Raw genomic sequence first — 16,665 nt, forward strand, 5'->3', positions numbered from 1 at the left:
TTCTTTTTGTTTTTTTTCTGAACATGCAAGATAGTTGTTTTTAAAGGAACACTTATTCACCCTCAGGCCATCCAAGATGTAGATGAGTATGTTTCTACATTGGAACAGATTTGGAGAAATGTAGCATTACATCACTTACTCACCAATGGATCCTCTGCAGTGAATTGGTTCCGTCAGAATGAGAGTCCAAACAGCTGATAAAAAATAAATAAATTCACAATAATCCACAAGAAGTCCAATAATTAATGTCTCGTGAAGTAAAAATCTGTGTGTTTGTAAACATTTAAACAAATTCATCAAGACGTTTTTAACTTTTTAAACTATTGTTTCCAGCTAAAATATGAATGCTTTGTCCCTTTCTCCAGTGAAAAAGTCATCTCGCCTGAATAAAGAGAGAAATATGTCAATATATCAATTGACAAGACTGACAGTTAACAAGTGAAAACAGCTCTAAATGAGTATGTTGGTGTATTTTGATGTGAGAGGGCAACATGGAGATACACTTTTTCACTGGAGGAAGCGTTATTAAAGCAGTACTGTAAGTCCCAAGAAGGGGGCTCTGCTCCGCTCTGCTCCTCTCTTTTCAGCTGTTTGGACTCTCATTCTGATGACACCCATTCACTCAGTTAGTGAGCAAATGATGTAATGCTAACTTTCTCCAAATCTGATCAGATGAGGAAACAATATTTTTTTTTTTTTTTTTTTTTTTACTTACTTGCAGATTAAAGCATCTGTTAAGGAAGAACAAAATAAATTAAAAAAAAAATAACTTCCATTACAAAATTACTAGATATTGAATCACATATTTGACCACTGAATGCTATTACTGACCAGAATCAATAAAAAAAATAAAAAAAAAAAACAAACAATAAAATTTAAAAAAAACAAGGTTATGCAGAATTATTGTTACTTGTAATTTGTAACTCAGGGAGAGTTGTTGTATAACTGTTGAAAAAAAAAAGTAGCTTATTTCACTACATTACTAGTAGTAGTTGAAATATATAGTCAAAAAAAAAAAAAGACAAAACAGTTTACATATAGTTATAGTAGTTGAAAATGGTTCAACTCTCCTTCCAAAAGTACTGGCAAGCATTTATGCTAATCTTAAGTATAAATTAATGTAAACGTTTTAGCTAATCAGAATTACACTTTTTGAAAGTACTTACACTTAAGTGCCATTTATTTAGTTAGTTAATTAGTTATTGTAGTACAGTTACAGTAGTTTTTTTTTTTTTACATATATTCTTATACTTTAAGATGCACATTCAATGCAATTAAGTGCACTTCTCTTTTATATAATTATATAATAATTGTGTAATTATACTTTTGTTTTGCAGTTAAAAAAATATTTATTTTGAGATTTAATAATTAATGCATTGATTGGTTAAAGGTTAATGAATCATGTAATTATATATATTTTTATCACAGCAAATATGGCAATTTTAATATTTTGTCATGATTAGTATTTTAATTAAGCTGTGATCCTTAATAGTCGTGCCGAGAGAAGAGAGAAAATCTTCAACATCCTCCACCTACCACTTATTTCTTTTTTTTTTGTGTGTAATTTGTGTGTAAGTGTGTGTGTGTGTGTGTGTGTGTGGTTCAACTGTGAACCAAATGACCTCTGACTGTACTTCTAGATGTGACCACAATTAGTGGATGGACCATTCAAATAATATGTTTTAAAATCAAACCAGAAGTGCATGTGGATTTGCCTGTTTCAGTGTGTTTGTGTGTGTGTGTGGTTTGTTTCTGTGTGGTCTGTGTGTGTGGCCTGTTTGTTCAATTGTTTCAGACTGTGCTTGTGTTCATATGTTCTTGCTTTGTTCTGTTTTATGGAGTTTGGGTCTCTGCAGAGAGGAAGTAGGGATAATAGATGTTCTGGCTAAACGTAATTACCATCACTGCGTGATATATTATGAACTTTTCTTTTGTTTTACGCCAAAAAAAGTTTCACAGCTTTGATCAATTCATTTTACTAGTTTTATCCTCTCTGGTTGTTTTTTTCGTTCTTTTCTTTGTAGTAACCTTTATTGTGGTGTAATAGAGACTTAATGTAGCTGTCAGGTTTCTGGAGTTGCAGTCGCAAACGTAGATAAATGAAGCGAATCCCTGCGGAGGAACAAAGATAAACAGGTGTTCTCTTTGAACGGCTGCCATAAAGCAAACTGATACAGATGCAGAGAGATGTTATACACCGTAGGCTGATGCCGCTGAAGACTGATTTCATTAAGGCTAATCTGCTGTTCGCAGTGTGTGAAAACTGCATTTTTATGTGCGTCATGATTTAAGCAAAGAAATTCACCAGCAAATAAAGACAAAAGCGCTAAAGTAATTTCTGCTATCTACGTTTGTGATTTCTGCAGGTAAGAGTCCGTCTCAGGAGTTTACAGCTGTTATTCAAGCGGTCACACCTCTACAGTCCCAACAGCAGCCCATGTTCAAACTGATCCATGCGGTCGCCAAGTCCAAGTTCTGTGCACAGGTGAGAATATGACAGCAAATAATGAGACACAAGGACAACTCTTCCATTATTATTTATACTGCAAATGTACATCAGGTTAAAGGAAACTTTTCACTCACAAGTCATTTCAAATTCATATGACTTTTTTCTTCTTTAGAGCAATTTCTGTGCTTTTAACAATCCATCAATCAATCATAATATTGCATAATATTATGCAATATAATATTTATAATATTTCAAGTCCTTTGATGTTTTTTTTGTGAGGAAAAGACAAAAGCATTATTCTATTTACTAAAAAAAAATAAATAAAAAAAAAAAAAAAATCAGTGTAGCTCTCAAATCTCATTTACCCGATTTGAATATGAGCATATTCACAAATTGGTGCTTTAAGAGAACTGCAAGACATCAGTCTATAACAAATCAATTTTATGGTGCCTTTTATCATTTTAAGTTTCCAGCCTCTTGGTCCCCATTAGGGCTGCCCTTGACTAAATATTATTTTGGTCAACTAGTAGTCATTCATTTTAAGCATCAGTCGACTAATTGCAAGTCTATTATTAAACCATTTAAATTATTCTAATGAGCCTTTAATTGCCTACATAGCCTAATAAGCGCTCAAGTGCATGCATAAAGCTTGCCACAGCACACCGGCAGAAGTAATGATTATGAATGAGTCAGGGAAAAACAGTAAGATTAAACTGCATTAACATTTTAATAATCTATTGATAAACTAGTGTTTTCTGTGTTTTCGTCAAGTCAAGTTTTTGACTCTACTAAAGCATACAAATACCATATGTTTGCAGATATTTAAGAAACATGCTAAGTTAATGTAATTGTTCATCTGAAAAAACAATGCTACAGTCAGTTATTCTCCTTTGAAAATGTGCGTTCCGGGCCAGAATGTCGCTCTCTGTTTTGGTTTGTGAAACCCGCCCACTATCAGTTTACCCAGTTGTATTTTGGCACCCTGGGTTGCCAGTTGGTGGAAAACACAGCGTATTTCATTTCATTCCTCGTCAAGTGCGCTTGTTCCTTTTGGTGTCGTCAATCTGGCAACCTAAGTGTGTTCAAGGTCTGAGGAGGAAGGGCCGGGTGAAAAAATCCCTCTCCAATATTTTGAATTTGGACTGCAATGCCTAGTTCAACCACTGAGTGTCAATCCTACAAACAGCACCTTTAAGAGATTAATTTGGCGACACTGACTAATATATTTTATTTTATTTCAGGACAATTATTCAAGTACAATTGATTTAATTAGATTTTTTATATGGTTTTAGTTTTAGTTTAGTTTTACTTTAACCTTGTAGCAAAAACATTAAATCATAGGTTTAGAACAATATGAGATTGAGTAGGTGATTTTCCATTTTGGATGTGCTATTCCTTTTACATTCTGGAGGGATGTAGTGTTGGTATATTAATTGCAGCACTGCCTAATGCATCATATCATGAACAAGATGAATGATTATCAATGCATGAATCAAACTCATTTAGAAAGCCCACAAATTTTGACATGGTTTTCCAAACATCATTTTTTATTATGTCCCTGTATGTGGACAGCAACTAATCAAGTAAAACTAGTCAAACGTCTGGCTGTGCAAAAGTAGCATACATTCAGTCTGACCGCGGTATCTGACAAGTGACAGATCATGTTAGCTTCACTGTCTGTGTTCCTGATTGGTCACTGCTTCTTTGCATAAAGTTTATATATTTTAAACAACTTCTTTTCAGCTGGCATTGCATCAGTTCAGTTTATATTAGATAATTACTCAATTGAATAATATTCAGATAATGCATTACCTTGTTTAAAAACGTACACTTTTGCATACTTTAAAAAGAGTGTTTAGTATTAAACTAATTTATTTGAAAAGAACACACTGGGAATATAAATGTAAAATGAATTAAATGTTTTTGAGCACTGAATTGCATGTTATTTACATTTAAATGTATACAATGTATGACAGGTACAGTTTTTTTTTTTTTTTTTGAAGAACACATTCAATACATCAAGATTTGAAGCACACATTCAATACAATTAAGCTCACTTCTTTTCACAAGAGCTAACATTAGACTGTATCTACAAATGCCCCTAATTAACACAATTACTAAAAATGAGAAGTCTCTTGATAATTTTTAGTTTGTTGTAAATTATTCTAGTGGCACTCACACCTATTTACTAGACTAGTGAATGAGTATGGGATTTGTTGAGAAATTTTGATTACCATTTGCATTTGGGCTGTAATAATTCACACCTGCACCTACAAAAATTGGTTGCAATCTAACAATGAAAACTTTTTGCACGCATATGTAAATGTGTTGTGAAGCTCATGTGTTTTAATGTGGTTTCAGATTTTAGTGCTGTGGAACTGTGAGAAGCCTCCACCCCCCAGAAACAAGTGGCCCTCCATCACAACACCCTTCTCCGTCATTGAGGGCAAAAGAAAGGTGAGAAGAGAGAAAGATGATGAAATAAATAGAAGAACTGTGTGTTGGTTTTAATTCTTGGCATGCAGTTCTTTGCACAACTACACACATGCAAGACTTTTTATTTTAAATGTTTTCTTTTATGTAAATGTAATTATTATGGATATTAGATATTGCCTATACTATAGATACTTGGAATTTTAGAATTAAAATAATAATAGTTAATTTATAATTTCTTTTGAATCATTTGAACCATTTTCAAATTCCCCAAGCAATTTTTGCCATGTTTAGTTAACTTCTGGGAACAACTTTGTACATAAAGTGCAGGTAAGTGAAGTTAAACTTTCTGGTGGGAAAGAAACACAATAACACATAACAGGCCAGATGTCACCATTTAAAATCACTGAAATGATTTGAAATAAATTGTGTGAGTATGTGTGATATCTGCACAGCTGTGTGTGGGTGGTTATGTGAATATTCTGAATGTATCTTATCATTAGCACCTTTCAGACTTTGTCTGCTCATCGTCATCCCTCTTTGCACATGTTTTACTCATTTACATCTTCTTGTCATGTGTTATTTGCAGAAACAGTTAGCCTGAGCAACTTAATGTGATATATTACTCTGTCTCCTCACTTATCCTTTAGTTGTTTTATCTCACATGAAAATGTAGCTATTTATGATGGAAAATGTGAGGAAAAATATTTTAGGAGAAACATCGTTTAACTCACTATTTTGTGAAGTTAACACATATGGGTGCTATCTATGAGCACATTTACAGTAGATTTTGGGTTGGGTTTTTTTTTTTTTTGGGAAAAGTCACTTAAAACACTCTCGATAGGTCCAACAGTGACCATAAGTGCAGCACTGGAGAATTCAACATTTACTATATTTACACTGATCAGCTACAAAAAAGGTTTGACAGATGAAGTAAACAGCATTGATTATATCATTGCAATGGCACCTGTAAAGGGGTGGGATATATTAAGCAGTAAGTGAACAGTCCATTATTGAATTGAATGTGTTGGAAGCAGGATAAATCTGTGAAATTAAAAAGATCTGAGTGACTTTGACAAGGGCCAATATTGATGCCTAGACAACTCTGTCATAACACATAATCACAATCCTTGGCAGCCAAAGCTCACTGATGCAGAAAGTTACTCCATCTGGACTGATCGCACAAAAGAACACTGGGGAGAGAAGGTTTGTAAACCTGGACCCACCAAACAAAAAAACGACTAGCCTAAAACGCTGAAAAACGTCTAAGGTTACGTATGTAACCCTGGTTCCTCGAAGGAACAAGACGCTGCGTCGGTGACGCTTTGAATCACGTGTGACCCGCTCTGAATCACGTGTGTAATCAGTCCAATGGATGGGCGAGACGTCATAGGCGGGTGACGTCAGAGACCAGGAAGCTTAAAAGGAAGTGCGGCGAAGCCGGCATTAGCCTCAAGTGGATGAAGCAAGCGCTGGCAGAGATGCCGGAAGTGTGGCACTGCGACTCAGCGTCTCGTTCCTTCGAGGAACCAGGGTTACATACGTAACCTTAGACGTTCCTCTTCAGGAACTCGATGCGTCGGGTGACGCTTTGGGGAACGAGAATGCCCACGCCGCCAGACTTACAAAATCTCTGCCTAGTTGTGGGAAAATGCACAGCTAAAGCAAGAGAAGGAGTCCGGGACCCTGACAGTAATCGGGACAAACCGCCCAATGGCCAAACTTCAGAGGAGTGAGTCTTGACCCCCAAGAGAGGGGAGATCAGAGGACAGGCCTCAGGATAGCATCCCGATCCACCGCTTAGCATAAGCTTCTTCTGGCCGGAGGCCTTAGCCTCAGCACACCGCAGAGGAAACGTGTAACCAGAGGGTGTCTGCCCACTGACTGGCCACCGAGAGGGGGTGCGGTAGGCCGCAATGGCCGCCACGTAGACCTTCAGGGTGGAGTGGATCAACCCTACAGAGAGAAGGTCCTGCAGGAACTCCAGCACTGTACCAACCGGGCAGTTAACTGGGTCGAGCTGGCGGTCTCCGCACCAAGAAGTGAAAAGCTTCCACTTCAAGACATACAGTTTCCTCATTGAGGGAGCTCTGGATTGGAGAACAGTCTCAACAACCTCGGTTGAGAGACCTGAAGCTAAGAGTCGTGCCTCCTCAGAGACCACACCTCCAGCCTCTAAGCTCCATGCGGTGGCGCACCCTCTGCCTGCGAGAGGAGATCTCTCCTGACGGGAACCTCCCATGGAGTGCCGTCAAAAAGAGAAATCAGGCCATACCCGGCCCCGGCCAGAACGGGGCTACTAACAGCAGCCGGACTCCGTCCCAGCGCACTCTCTCCAGAACTCCCGGGAGCAGAGCAATCGGGGGAAAAAACGTACAGATGAAGCCTCGGCCACATCTGTACCATGACGTCCAGCCCCAGTGGAGCTGGATGAGTCAGAGGAAGCCAGAGAGGACAGTGCAATGTCTCTCGAGTTGCAAACAGATCCACCCGAGTCTGGCCAACCTCTCCAACTGTGCTTCATCACCTCAGTGTGAAGCCGTCATTCCCCGGGCCTCAGCCCCTGCCTCGACAGGATGTCTGTTCCCAAGTTAGATGCTCAGGAATGTGGACTGCTCTCAGCAAGAGGAGTTCGTCCTGGGACCACACAAGGATCTGGTACACTAGTTTGTACAAACGGTGTGAGCGCAGACCTCCTTAGTGGTTGATGTAAGAGACCACCGCTGTGTTGTCGGTGCGCACCAACACATGGTGATCTCTCAGGTCCAGGAGCTCGAAGCACGGCCAGCATCTCCAGGCAGTTTATATGCCATGTCAGATGGCGACCACTCCACAGACCGCGGGCAGGGTGGCCACTCATGATTGCACCCCAGCCGGTGAGGGACGCGTCCGTCGCTAGCATCACGCGGCGACAAGGAGCTCCCAGCACCGGGCCCTGAGACAAGAACCAAGGCTTTCTCCACATGTCCAAGGCACGTAGGCACCGCCGCGTGACCTTTAGCATGCGAAGTGGGTTTCCCCTCGGGGAGAACCCCTTGGTCTTGAGCCACCCACTGTAGGGGTCTTGTGTACAGCAGGCCAAATAGTATTCACGTTGGGCGCAGCTGCCATCAGACCCAGCAATCTCCGAGACTGCTTGACAGAGCGAGTGACCGGCCTTCTCTCACTCTCACGACTGGAGTGAGGATCGACTCGATCCGAGCAGGTGACATACGTGCCTGCATCGTGGTCCAATCCCACACCACACGCCCAGATAAGTGGTTCTCTGTACTGGAGAATGCACACTTTTCTTGGCGTTAAGTCTTAACCCCATCTCTTTCATCTGAGCGAGAACGACATCTCGATGCCGAACCGCCAACCGCTCTGATCGAGCTAATATCAACCAATCTTCGATGTGGTTGAGTTGTGAAAGCATGGGGTGAGAGTGCAAGGCCAGAGGAAGAACCGTATTGGTAGGCTTTTGCCCCCAAAAGCAAACCTCAGGAACTTCCAATGAGGAAGGATGGAGAAGTGCATCTTATGATAGATTGTGACACACCAGTCCTTGGTCTGTGCAAGCGTGCTAAACTTCAGTCCCCTGACTGAGCGGTTCAAAAAATGCAGATCTAAAATAGGACGCAACACTTCATCCTTCCTCGGAACAGTGAAGTACCGGCTGTAGGACCCGGACCTCTGCAACGGGAGGAGGGACCACCTCAATGGCCTCCGTCCTCGGAGAGTGTCTACTTCTGTTCCATTACCAGAGCCTGCTCGGGGCCCACCAAGGTGGAAAGGTCCCCATTGAATTGAGGCGGAAGAGAGAAAACCGAACTGGATTCTGTGGCCTCTCACTACAGTGTGCAGGACCCACTGAGACACATTTGGCAGTAGTTTTTCACGCTGCCAAATAGTCTACTAAGGGAATCAGCCTCTCGAGACTGATCTCTGGTGTCATCAGAGCAGTTAGCTCGGTCCCCGAAGCGGCGCAACGGCAGGAGACGGCCGAACTAGCTGCTCTGGAAACCTCCCAGGAGGTCTCGAGCCTCTTAGCACCGCTACGTTTCCGGGCGGTAACTGAGAGAAGCACTCGCCGGAGACCGCTGCGCCCTGGAACACCGGCAGGGTTGGCAGATCGATCTCCTGAGGGCACTGAGGAGAGACGGGCACCGTGTAATGCGGTGTATACCGCTCTTCCCCAGAGGGGCCTGCCCTCTGAGGGTCCTGAGCCACAGCATCAGGACTCTCATAGCTGAAGTCTCCTAAAACGAAGGTCCTTAGACACACGTCGTCTGCTAGGAAGACTAGACCAGAACCTACTCGGGGCAGGACCCCATGAAGTACACTTGGCAGGGACTCCCATACCGCCATGTGACCTCGTAGGGGAACCAGTCTCGCGAGACTGGCCTCTGGTGCGCCTAGAGCCACTAGCTCGGTGCCCTGAAGCGGCGGACCGGCAGGGGACGACCGTACTAGCTGCTCTAGGGAGCTCCGTAGAGATGGCAGGGTTGGCAGATCGATCTCCTGAGGGCCCTGAAGATAGATGGGCACCGTGTAATGCGGTGTACACCGCTCTTCCCCAGAGGGAGCTGGCCCTCAAAAAGTCCTAAGCCTTATGCGTCAGGACGTTATGACGAAGGCTCTCCAGCGAAAATGACGGTTCGCAGAACCGCTTTCCACTAGAAGCCTTCAGCCTGAGAGCGCCACTCTGACTCTAGCATCAGCGGAGTACAAGAAGTGACACCCCCGGCACGAGGGGCTAGAACACAGTAGGGTTGGGACTGCTCCGCCCAGCAGCCCCTGACCGCCTCAACCTCCTCAGAGGAAGAGAGGTAAACACGTGTTCTCACTCGAGAAATTACAAAAACAGGAGCCCCTGTACATCTAACTGTCATAGTCAGATAAATATTTCAATTTATTCCTTAGAATTAAATGTAGTCAATAAACCAGACGAGTAAACACGGTCTGGAAAGATACACATCAAACGAAACCAAGAAATATGCCTCGGCAGCGCGCTCCTGGTTAATTTTTTTTTTTTTGTTTTTTTTGCACTCAGTCACACAAAACAACATCAATCTCCCAGAGAAAGATGAATGCTGCAGCGAGCTCCGCATCAGAGGGGGAAGAAACCGCAGCGCGGGCTTCCAAGCCTCGAGAACGAGCTCTAGATCTAGTGAACACGGGTGGAGATAGGATGAGCTGTCTCCAACCCGTTCGCCAGATCATGTGCGATTCCCATGATCTCGGTCGCCGCCGTGCCTCAGCAGCAGCGGGACCGCAACCGCGAGATCGCACGCAGGGACACACTCCTCGGAGCATGCCCGGCGAGGAGGCAGCGAGAAAAGCATGCAGCAGCGAGCTCTGCCTCAGAGGGGGAAGAAACCGCAGCGCGGGCTTCCAAACCTCGAGAACGAGCTCTAGATCTAGTGAACACGGGTGGAGATAGGACGAGCCGTCTCCAACCCGTTCGCCAGATCATGTGCGATTCCCATGATCTCGGTCGCCGCCGTGCCTCAGCAGCAGCGGGACCGCAACCGCGAGATCGCACGCACGGACACACTCCTCGGAGCGTGAGAAAGCATGCAGCATGCAGCAGCGAGCTCTGTCTCAGAGGGGGAAGAAACCGCAGCGTAGGCTTCCAAACCTCGAGGACCGAGCTCTAGATCTAGTGAACACGGGTGGAGATAGGACGAGCCGTCTCCAACCCGTTCGCCAGATCATGTGCGATTCCCGTGATCTCGGTCGCCGCCGTGCCTCAGCAGCAGCGGGACCGCAACCGCTTGATATCACGCACGGACACACTCCTCTGAGCGTGCCCGGTGAGAGCGGAGCGCTTAAACAGCGAGAGCGAAAAGCACAATCAGCCCCCCCCGAGAGCCGATGCGCGAGCTCCACTCCTCATTAAAGCCGCTCATTATAATATGCTTGCTTGTGTAACTGATGCTTGTGCAACTGGCGAGCTCATCGACGCCTTTCACATCAATCTCCTCAGACAAAGACAGGAAGAGTGTCGCGCCCTCTCACCGGGGAGAAAGTACCGCACCCGACGCGGGGTTCCGAAACCCCAAAGAGCGGGCGCCGGATCCGGTGGTTAAGGAAGAAGATAGGGACTTGCCCATCTACATTCCTTCCAGCGGATCCGAAAGCGAAACCCGCGAGCGCAACCACCACTCCGCCTCGGCGAAAGGCGGGGCTGGCACTGCGAGAAACGCCAGTGAAGGCTCCATCCCCAAAGAGAGCCTTCTGAGAGTGAAGCAAAATGCTCGCATCGCAGCTGTCAACTCCCTCGAGAGCTGATTCTGCACGCTTCATTCTCAAGCAGACAACACACAAACTGCGTGGGTCCCTACCCCTTTTCATTGCGGGCAGGGAAAACACACAGCCTGAACGCTGCTGCTCTCGCCCAAGACTTCTCTTGATTGAAGTCTTTGACAAATGGAGCTATCAGCGGACAAACAACACTAAATAAGACTCACAAACAGATAGCAACTGACACACACAGAGCGCTTGCTGAAGACAGAAGGCTAATGCCAGCTTCGCGCACTTGCTTTTAAGCTTCCTGTTCTCTGACGTCAATGACGTCTCGCCCATCCATTGGACTGATTTACACACGTGATAGCCTAAATTGCTGAAAAACTTAACGCTGCCAAACATACAAAGCTCTAATAACCCAAAATGAACCAAACTCTGTCAAATATCGGTGTCAGAATCCACAGTGCATCACAGTTTGTTGCATATCATGCCGCGTAGCTGCAGTCTGGTCAGAGTGACCATGATGACCCCTGTCCACCACTGAAAGTGACCACAATGTGCACATGAGTGTCAGAACGGGACCATGGAGCACTAGAAGAAGGTTGCCTAGTCTGATGGATCACATTTTCTTTTAGCTCAGGTGGATGGCCAGGTGTGTGTGCATCCTGTTGTGGTCCCATACTGTATGTGATTTATGGGGACTCTCCATAAGCATAATGGTTTTTATACTGTACAAACTGTATTTTCTATCCCCTTACCCTAACCCCAAACCTACCGCTCACACAAAACTTTCTGCATTTTTAATTTCTTCAGAAAAACACCATAGTATGTGATTTACGGGGAAACAGGAAGTATCCTCATAAACAATGTATACCTTGTATTACCCATGTCTTTATACACATTTGTAAAAACAGCATACCAGAACACACACACACACACACACACACAAAAGGGAACAAATGTCCTTGGAAATCAGTTATAGGGGGAAATATGGCCTCTTAATGGATAAGTTGATTTCTGACCCTGGTGGACATACAGTAAAACAGATATATATCAGGGCACCACCTTATTAATGTTAAACACACACTGATTTCATAATTTAATTGATATACTTCAGGTTGTTTGCACATGTAATTTAAGTGGAATATGGAACACTTCCAAAACAGTAACCCTTAATTTCACACAGCAAATATTTATTTATTTATTTAATTATTTATTTATTTTTTGTGAGCAGATTTCTCATAAATCAACATGACAGTTTGTTATTGTACTGTGCCTTAAAACACACTGACAGGGACGAGTATCTCAGTGAAGCCTATGATGTACATTCATTTAGAGAATACATGTAATTTATCTAGGTTTGTAGGTATGTGGCACTATAAAGTCATATTAGACACTGCATTCTGTTTTGTTGCTCATTGGTCAACATCCAAATGTAAATATAACAACTGATTATCAAATTGATTATCAAATGCAGTGGACTAGCCTGTTATTTCGATCAGCTCTGCACGTCTGCCATAGCAACCTTAATAATCTCTGCATATGTTACCTTGGAGATTCACATCTGCACACATCTGTCATTGTAGAATGAGCTATTTCCAACCACTAAAATAACATGAAAGAAACGTATTCTTGGAAAATGCAAATTGGACCAGGCATTATGCTGATATGGTTATAGGAGACTAAGCAATATCTAGTCAGAAAAAAATGACAAAGAGGAAAGTTCAAGGGTCAGCTAGACCACTTTAAAGTGCCTTTCCATTGGGGAACTGTAAAGGTCTGATGCACAAACACATTAATGACCCAACATAACAATTTATCATCTCAAGAGATTCATTATGAGTCTGACATTTCAATTATCATCATCTTGACAGGCAGATCTGAGTATCATTCATCAATATGCTAGCAGCTTTTGGAATTTGCATTAATGGATTTGCCTCTGTGTAGTTTACAGGATTCGTGTTTTGCGTTTTGGAAGTTGTGTGAGAACGTTTGGATGATATACATCCAACCATCCATCCCATTTGTTTGTTTGGGAAAAATTTAAAATGACTTTAAAAAGTTACTTCAATCAATGTTCAACCTAAAGTTCAGCTAAAACTTTCATTCAGATGCATTACATAACATTTAAATATATAAAAACAGGTACTAGATATGCTTTTAAGTGTAAACATCATAACAGTGTACATACATTAATGTTACTATATGCATTATAGGCCTAAAATGCAACCATCCATTTTATATAATACTATATTCTCCATCTTTCTATACACCAGACAAAAGTTGAAGAGTAATATTGCCCTAATTCTAGTCCAGGTTTAGTCTATGGTGATAATAATTAAAAACACTAAATGGTTTTCAAAACCATCTAGATCAGAAATGTGCACACAGTCCATGAAATGCAGATACTTACTTTGAAAGGAGTGTGAATTAATGCATCAAACAAGTGTGAAATAGATAATCAAAGTTTTAATTAAAAGCCATTTGTCAAAATTAAATCATATTGTGACTAATAAGCTATCAAACGCCACATCCAAATCATAACACGCTTTTATCTGAGTCCTGATCAAGATAAATTGGAGCTGTTTAATACTGAGATAAAAGCTTAATAGAGAAGCATGAACTTGGTTTTCACTAGAAGTGCAATCTCTAGAGGTCACGAGAGGGAGAGAATTCATCCCAGAGGAGGTGTGTGTGTGCGTGTGTGTGTGTGTGTGTGTGCGTGTATGTGCGTGTGTTTGTGCGTGCGTGTGTGTGTATGAGCATGTGTTTGTGTGTGCGTGTGCGTGTGTGTGAGTGAAGTCCTGTCCTGTGGCATCTTATTGAGGTTTGTTAGACATGTTTGATGTCATAAACAGAAAGATAGACACTAAAAAGACTAAAACTGCTGATACACAGTTTATGTGCATGCGCTGTCCAGGTTTTATATATATATATATATATATATATATATATATATATATATGAACGTTTGTATCTGCCTCAGAATAAAAAAATATTAAAAGGTAATTGAGTTTAGGTTTCACAGTTCTGGCCTTTTCTAAAAGTTTATATTTGATATATAAACTCAGAAACTCTCAATTCAGAGAAAAGTCAAATTCAGAATAGCAAGAAAAATGTCAGAATTGTGAGATAAAAAGTTAGACATACTTTTTTATTATTCTGTGGCAGGTTTTTTACTCACAATTCTGACTTTTTTATATATATCTTAATATCTCACAATTGTAGGTTTTCAAGTATGCAATAAAGACTGTTCTTCTCACAACTGTCAGATTACAACTCACAATTAAAAATTTAAAATCAATCAAAGTAAGCAAAAAAAATAAACTAAAAAAAAAAAAGAGTAAAGTTGAATTCTATGGTGGAAATCAGCACAAATCAACTAAAATCAGCACAGAATACAGTTTGCACAGCAATTTGTGCAACAGGTTGGTTTATTTGGCATACTTTACTGCAATTTGCTATACTACTTTTAAAAGTGTAGATTGCCAAGCTACAAACAAAAAACAGCGAACCACATTGAAGATCAAATATAATGATATGAATAAAATATAGATATTCAATTAAATAAATGATACGAGTGAAAAAATGTAGGCCAGGGACTCAGTTCCATCTGTTAATTTATTTAAATACACATGGCACAGAGGTAAACCAGGGAAGAAAGCTACTGGCTAAACTGGATTTTAGCATTGTTTTCCTTAGCGGCTGTGCTTAAATTAGCATGCTAAATGGTGTGCTTCAACTGTTTGCATAGTAAAACCTGTCAGGGCATTGTCTTAAAGCACTACTGCCATGCTGTGAAGTCTTTAGTATCACAACTCTATATTGTGGCATAACGCTGACATTTTTTTTTTTTTCATAAGCGCTACATCTATAAAATGCTTCAGAAATGTCTACATTGTGTTCCATTCCATTTGTTTGAACTCCATCCAGCTGTTTTTCACATGTCTTATGTAAATGCCCCTTAAGACCTTAAGAAACATGTCTAATCGAGGTCAGGTGAACCAGAAACCAACCCAGTGTCTCAGGGCTTCTATAAAACTTGTCTATTTTTAAAAATATGTAATATTGACCATCTCTAAAATACATATAATGCAAGAGAAGAGGCGAGGAAACATAGAGAGACAGAAAAGGGCAGACAGTCCCAGTGGAAGATTATGTGAGCTTTACAGTTAAATAAAGCGTGTCTTGAGGGGAAAGGAGTGATATCAGAGGAAGAAGCCATGTGTCAACAAAGACAGCTGGCCTCCCAGATAACTACATAGTCCTTTCCAGAACCCCTACATATATGAGAGAATACTCAAAATGATGAATGCATTGATATTCATATATTACATGCTGCAGTCACAGCATCTGTGACATATAATAATGCATTTTCTTTTTTTTTATAATGCACATAAAATGAAAGTCAAAAGGGCAGGGCATCTTTAAAATTCATTAGAAATACACAAAGTACGTTTTATATGCCTTAGTGTTCCCATCTGAAGTGAGGTGGACTTTAAACACAGTTTGAAACATGACATTGTGATCCAATTTTTTATGCATCAATGATTTACACGGCTTTTTGTTATGCATTTAATATCTTCGCTAATGACACAAACTCAGCAGTCAGTGTATTCTATTCCCTGGTTTATTCTGAATCTATATTGGCCCCTCTGGTGGTTCAGAGCGTGTTACACTAATGAGAATACATCCCTGGACCAGGGCTACTTGTAGAGTTATTTTGATTTAAAAAATCACATGAACAGTTTTATTAATTATTCACAGGTATTAATGAAGAGTCAATACTGTAATTAGGTTTGAACCTCCCCTGTAGTCTCCATTTACTTAATGGATTAAAACAGTGTCATCCTAATGTTGTGGTAGATTGACTGTGGGGAACAGTGATTTTTAGAGTTAAAGTTGTTATAGCTGCGAAGAGGGAACCAACTCCATATTAATGTATATGTATTTATAAAGCCATTTATATTGTCATTAAAGTCCCCATCGGTGTAATGTCCCAATAATTTTGTCTATATAGTGTATTTTTAGAACTGATTGTCCACATAATGGAAGTTAATGCTTAGCCAAACTGTTTGGCTAATTTTGTGTTCCACAGAAGAAAAAAAAAAGAATGTCATACAGGTTTGAAATAACATCAGGGAGAGTAAATAATGACAGAATATTACATAACCTGCTGTCAGCTGGTTTTCAGACAAAACTCTGCTGACTGGTTTTGGATACTAAACAAAACCGATATACTCAAAAGGGATCTGATAAAGAGACTGAATCCATTATTCTTGGTGTCGAGATGTGATCTAACATTTTTTGCCGTATGTTGGCACAATCTAACATTTGTCGACAGAATCTAACACTTGTAGACATTATATGTCAGGTTTTTTTATCTGAGGAAGGAGACTTTTTGCACCATGTTATGTCATCATCTCTCTGGAGCGTTGTGGCAGTGATGAATGGCTAATCACAGAGGGAATGATGGGTAAACACAGCCCCCCTTCCCTCTATCACTGATATCACAAACTCACACTGTTCGCTAAAAATGTCTTTCTGTGACAGTG

General features: G+C 41.2%; 1 protein-coding gene across 1 annotated transcript in view; it reads left to right on the plus strand.

Annotated features, from left to right (window-relative positions):
* The window catches only part of LOC109084266 (exostosin-1a-like), an 81,657-nt gene that overhangs the window by 40,447 nt on the left and 24,545 nt on the right, over nucleotides 1-16,665 (plus strand). Inside the window, exons 7-8 of the mRNA XM_042777217.1 lie at nucleotides 2,367-2,485; nucleotides 4,811-4,906. Of these exons, the coding sequence (XP_042633151.1) occupies nucleotides 2,367-2,485; nucleotides 4,811-4,906 (215 nt within the window). The remainder of the gene's footprint in view (nucleotides 1-2,366; nucleotides 2,486-4,810; nucleotides 4,907-16,665) is intronic.

The sequence above is a fragment of the Cyprinus carpio genome, chromosome A20 (assembly GCF_018340385.1).
Source record: "Cyprinus carpio isolate SPL01 chromosome A20, ASM1834038v1, whole genome shotgun sequence".
Lineage (NCBI taxonomy): Eukaryota > Metazoa > Chordata > Actinopteri > Cypriniformes > Cyprinidae > Cyprinus > Cyprinus carpio.